The sequence below is a fragment of the Lottia gigantea genome (assembly GCF_000327385.1).
Source record: "Lottia gigantea unplaced genomic scaffold LOTGIsca_184, whole genome shotgun sequence".
Classification (NCBI taxonomy): Eukaryota; Metazoa; Mollusca; class Gastropoda; family Lottiidae; genus Lottia; species Lottia gigantea.
The window spans coordinates 106,456-112,630 of NW_008708335.1; the positions used below are offsets into that span (position 1 = coordinate 106,456).

The window sequence follows — 6,175 nt, forward strand, 5'->3', positions numbered from 1 at the left end:
ATTTGATATTTGAATTTCTGAATTTCTTCACAGATGAAAAATCAATGATGAAAGTTTACACATTTTGCTGAAACAATAATGAATTGATTAGACCTAGGCTATATCCACATTTCACAAAATTTCAATTTCACTTTAGGAGACTAAAACATTGTCAAATTGTACTTACAATGCTTGTGATTCAATAAGATAAACTTGATTAAAAGGACACTACCTCTTAGGATGACCACAAAATTGAAATTTGTAAACTTTGCTAAAATGAATCTTTGTTCATCTGTTGGACTTACCTGGTGTCAAAACTATACAACAGAATCTCTCTATAATCTAATAAATCCATTGACAAAGTTTGAGACTTTAATTTTATGTCCATTCTAAGAGGTAGTATTCCTTTAAGTAAATACACTCTGTAGAGCAAATCATGTATTTTCAGGTTGTAGCCTAAGGTTGGAAATTTAAAAGACTTTAGCTGGAGTTGTAGAGTTAGGTTAGCAGGACTGAAGTCAGAGTTTGAAATTATAAAATGGAACATGTGACATTTAAACACAAGAGAACAACTTTAGAACGAGCAGAGAAATTTATATCTTCTCATCATTTTACTGATATAAACCTGAGGAGTAGGTCAGTATTAACTTAATCTGTATAAAGGAACAGATTCCACATCCATTTAATAGTTAAAATGACAACTGTAGGGACACTAGTTTAGGGTGAGAGATTTATAGAATATGTTTTTAAAGGTACAGGTTTGTCATCTGTTTGACCAATCAGGCTCAGAACCAGGAATTTTTTAGCTGAGCTTATCAGTAATAGTGTTCACAGTTCACCGTCAAAAGTTGAGCCTTCAAATCCAGGTGTCCAGAATTATATGTGTTTGAAATTTAAGTTGACAACTAGTGTTTTCTTTAGACTCTTCCATGACATAGAAATAGAAAAAGAAATTTCTAGTTTGAGGTTTATTTGACCCAAATAAACCCCCGAAAATAGCAGACCTGTTTATTTAATATAACAATGGAATCACGACCTCTTTTTCTTTTATTCTGATAATTTCATCTCCATTGTAATCTAACAAGTTTTTTATTCCAGTCCTGTTTCAATGTCATTATTTCTAACCAATCAAAATGTGTTTTGGAAGTAACATTTCTTGATAAAATGACGAAATGTGGGATAGGGAGGTACCAAATAATCACTTTACTTTGGGATACGCTATTTCACTACCCCACATTCCTTATTTAATCAAGCAACAGATTCTACCTGACAAGCTCTGATTGGTTGAAAATAATTAGAATTGAAACAGGCTATGAATAAAGACGATGTTTGTTAAACTAATTTTTGTTTATTTCAGACTGTATCCAAAGAAACATCCCCTAAAATCTATATTAAATTACCCAGCCCCTGGTAGAATCTCTTATCAACAGGCTATCACTCAACAGTTTAAACCTACGCAGGTCGGACATTCTTTCGGACGAACGTAAGTAATTTAAGTTTTTAATTTGGTTTTATGTGTTTTTCCAAGTTCAACAAGTTCAAAAGAAGTGTATGACTGAAGGTTGAATATTTCATACTGGTGATTGTTACTGTACTGCTAAATATTTTTGTTTAAAATCAAAGCTGCCAGTGGGCGTATATTACCTTGCCTGGCAATATTATCTTTACATAAATACAGGAGAATCCTCGTCGAAACGTGACTTACATAGAAAAATAAATTAAAAAAATTGAGAGACATACATAATTATTTTTCGAATTTTTATGTTGTAGATGGGCAACACACTGGTTTAAACTGGAATTAGAAATACCGACTGACTGGGCAGGACAAGAAGTTCATTTAATATGGAATTCCCAGTCAGAGGCATTGATCTGGAAAGACGGGCAACCTGTTCAGGTAATATTAGTTTATCTATTTATGATATGTTAATATCATCTGCTAGTGATGTGATTGTGGTCTGAAAGGAAGTATGTAAGAGTTATGTATGACAGGAGGCAAGAGAAAACGAGAGTGATATTGTGTATTATCAGTTTAACAATATTAGTCATCAAGGCATGACATGAACTGTTCTGCAACCCTTGTCCATTGCTGTAAAACTGAATCTCTGTATTTACTGGAACCAATCCTTCTTAGCATGTTTCCATCTTCATATGCCCATTAGATCCAGAAAAGTATGAGGTAAAACTCCCCTACTTAAAGTGTTGCTAACTAACCACTGAGCTAGGGTTTTAAAGAAGGGAGGTAACTGTTGATTATATTCTATTCCAGGGTTTGAGTGGAGAAAATAACCGTGGTTTGAGTGATGAAAATAGAATTTCATTTCCTCTTCAACAACCAGGAACAACATGGTGAGATTTTTATTTCCATAAATGTTTTCTAGACTTTTCAGTGTTCTTGAGATACTTCCCACATGTTCTGTTTACATAGTGCAATCATGCCCCATGTGTGATTCCTGCTTCCTCCAAAAAGTGGAACTGGTTATGATCTTATTATTCCAGTTGCAAAATTTCCCTCATTGCACCCTGCAAAACTCCATTCGTGTCTTGTTCTTCAGCTATTAAGAGAGTCTTGTAATCTAAATATAGTTGATACTTTGTGATGTGGTTTAGAAGTTTTATCAAAGTAGTGGTCCATAATATTGTCTTGTGTTTTTGATTTGTACTCCTTACTTCTAAATGTCTTTCAAATCTTATCCTCATATCTAATATTTGATGTATATATTATAGTACTGGTAGTCAAGTATTGTATATAGAGATGGCGTGTAATGGTTTATAGATCGTTAATATGTGGTACAATGTTTCTATTTAAGAGAGTCCTCATATCTAATATTTGATGTATATATTATAGTACTGGTAGTCAAGTATTGTATATAGAGATGGCGTGTAATGGTTTATAGATGGTTAATATGTGGTACAATGTTTCTATTTAAGAGAGTCCTCATATCTAATATTTGATGTATATATTATAGCTCTGGTAGTCAAGTATTGTATATAGAGATGGCGTGTAATGGATTATAGATCGTTAATATGTGGTACAATGTTTCTATTTAAGAGAGTCCTCATATCTAATATTTGATGTATATATTATAGTACTGGTAGTCAAGTATTGTATATAGAGATGGCGTGTAATGGTTTATAGATGGTTAATATGTGGTACAATGTTTCTATTTAAGAGAGTCCTCATATCTAATATTTGATGTATATATTATAGTACTGGTAGTCAAGTATTGTATATAGAGATGGCGTGTAATGGATTATAGATCGTTAATATGTGGTACAATGTTTCTATTTAAGAGAGTCCTCATATCTAATATTTGATGTATATATTATAGCTCTGGTAGTCAGGTATTGTATATAGAGATGGCGTGTAATGGATTGTTGGGTTGTGGATTAAATGGAATGATAAACCCACCAGATTTTAAGAAATGTTTTACATTACAACAAGCTGAACTAGCCGTGTTTGATCGTCAGGTTTATAAACTTATGATTGATGTTGAGATACTACATGATATGGCCAAGGTAAAGATGACTTGATCATTTCTCAAATTTAAATCAATTTTAACATTTTTCTATCATTTCTTACTGAACCTTTGTCATTAATTATAGAAATTTTCTTCTTTTATCAAGGACAATGATTTACCCTATTCCGATTATCAGTCAGACTTCTGTAGGTTTTGCAAATCCAGTAAAACTAAGTGTTTGATGACGGTCCTTTAATACTATTAGCAACCTTTGTGATAGTGTCATCATACACAGTTTCTATAATTACAGAAACCACAGACTTCTGACTAGAAATACACATGGTGCAAATAAAAGACAAAATGGCAGTAATACTCAAGAAAAAATCTTCACAATCCATATATCTTAAAGCTATTATCAGTTTTTTTGATATAATATGAGTTATTAATATTATTTGTATAATTATAGGAATTATCTGAAGATTCTGAAAGAGGATATCAGGCTCTATATACAGTCAATAAAATAATAAATATTATAGAGGTTGGAGAGAGTTCTTCTTATAACAGGTACTGTATAATTGTTTTATATTACATACTTATATACTGGGGGCTCTAGTAATATAAAATAAATAAACTTTATTATACCTGATGCATCATGGTCCTCTCACAAGGTCTATATGAAAATGAAAATACTAATAATTATATGAATAGAAAGTAGAGGTGTTCTAATAACTTCGAAAAATACCAGTTTGTCTCACATATCCATAATTACTTCATAATTATCTAAATTAGAAGATAATTACCAGCAGAATTCCAATGAGTGACCAATCAAGAAAGGTCAAAAAGTCTTCTTTTTTTTTATCCAAACTGTACATATATGGACATTTATGATTGGTTAAAACTCTTAATTATATGCAATAAGAACATAATGATATGATTAAGAATACATGATAATTCATTACAAACACTAAATAATCAAATAGTTTACTCATGACATTAAAAAATAAACAAACCCATCTTTAAAATGCTTAATATAAAGTAACTTATATCAGAATATACAGAATATCAGCCTAGAGGAATATAACAATAGGACTACCTGAGAGGCCTCTTGTACTACACACTACTGTCAACTATACGACCAATTTATAACATTTGTCTCAGGTGTCTTAACATAGAAATTCCAATACATGTCATACAATGTTGAGAACCAGGGGTTTAACTGTATTACTAAATAATATCATTCTGTACAAGGTAAAGTTGAAAATCATAGACTTAATAGTTTCTTATTAAAAGAAAATGACTTATGCCCCCTTCTTTACTGCTCCACTTCTGATAAATGAAGAAAATGTCCATTTCACTATTCGTTGCTTCGTACCTCATCCTGGCCTTCTATCAGGTGTATTCTCATTTCACCTTAACACTAGTCCAATCTGCAACTAGGATGTTAAAGTTTGATTTCATCTCATTCTAGAGCCAAGAAAATAGCTGACATGTTTTTTAACCAGAAGAATGGAGACAGTCAACATACAATTTACGCCATGGGACATTCTCATATAGATACAGGTTAGTCATCTCCACCTCATTCTCATATAGATACAGGTTAGTCATCTCCACCTCATTCTCATATAGATACAGGTTAGTCATCTCCACCTCATTCTCACATAGATACAGGTTAGTCATCTCCACCTCATTCTCACATAGATACAGGTTAGTCATCTCCACCTCATTCTCATATAGATACAAGTTAGTCATCTTGACCTCATTCTCATATAGATACAGGTTAGTCATCTCCACCTCATTCTCATATAGATACAGGTTAGTCATCTCCACCTCATTCTCACATAGATACAGGTTAGTCATCTTGACCTCATTCTCATATAGATACAGGTTAGTCATCTCCACCTCATTCTCATATAGATACAGGTTAGTCAACTCCACCTCATTCTCATATAGATACAGGTTAGTCATCTTGACCTCATTCTCATATAGATACAGGTTAGTCATCTTGACCTCATTCTCATATAGATACAGGTTAGTCATCTCCACCTCATTCTCATATAGATACAGGTTAGTCATCTCCACCTCATTCTCATATAAATACAGGTTAGTCATCTCCACCTCATTCTCATATAGATACAGATTAGTCATCTCCACCTCATTCTCATATAGATACAGGTTAGTAATCTCCACCTCATTCTCATATAGATACAGGTTAGTCATCTCCACCCCATTCTCATATAGATACAGGTTAGTCATCTTGACCTCATTCTCATATAGATATAGGTTAGTCATCTTGACCTCATTCTCACATTGATACAAGTTAGTCATCTTGACCTCATTTTCATATAGATACAGGTTAGTCATCTCCACCTCATTCTCATATAGATACAGGTTAGTCATCTTCACCTCATTTTCATATAGATACAGGTTAGTCATCTTCACCTCATTCTCATATAGATACAGGTTAGTCATCTTCACCTCATTTTCATATAGATACAGGTTAGTCATCTCCACCTCATTCTCATATAGATACAGGTCAGTCATCTTCACCTCATTCTCATATAGATACAGGTTAGTCAACTCCACCTCATTCTCATATAGATACAAGTTAGTCATCTTCACCTCATTTTCATATAGATACAGGTTAGTCATCTTCACCTCAATCTCACTTAGATACAGGTTAGTCGTCTTCACCTCATTCTCACATAGATACAGGTTAGTCATCTTCACCTCATTCTCAC

At 32.9% G+C, this 6,175-nt stretch overlaps 1 protein-coding gene across 1 annotated transcript in view; it reads left to right on the top strand.

Moving 5' to 3' along the window:
* Window positions 1-517: 517 nt before the first annotated feature.
* Window positions 518-6,175, top strand: part of LOTGIDRAFT_142661 (hypothetical protein) — a gene marked incomplete at both ends in the record, with an annotated part of 23,024 nt that continues 17,366 nt past the window's right edge. Inside the window, 8 exons of the mRNA XM_009052490.1 lie at window positions 518-615; window positions 1,337-1,462; window positions 1,750-1,873; window positions 2,246-2,325; window positions 3,318-3,495; window positions 3,904-4,001; window positions 4,906-4,997; window positions 5,903-6,120. Coding sequence (XP_009050738.1) covers window positions 518-615; window positions 1,337-1,462; window positions 1,750-1,873; window positions 2,246-2,325; window positions 3,318-3,495; window positions 3,904-4,001; window positions 4,906-4,997; window positions 5,903-6,120 — 1,014 coding nt within the window. The remainder of the gene's footprint in view (window positions 616-1,336; window positions 1,463-1,749; window positions 1,874-2,245; window positions 2,326-3,317; window positions 3,496-3,903; window positions 4,002-4,905; window positions 4,998-5,902; window positions 6,121-6,175) is intronic.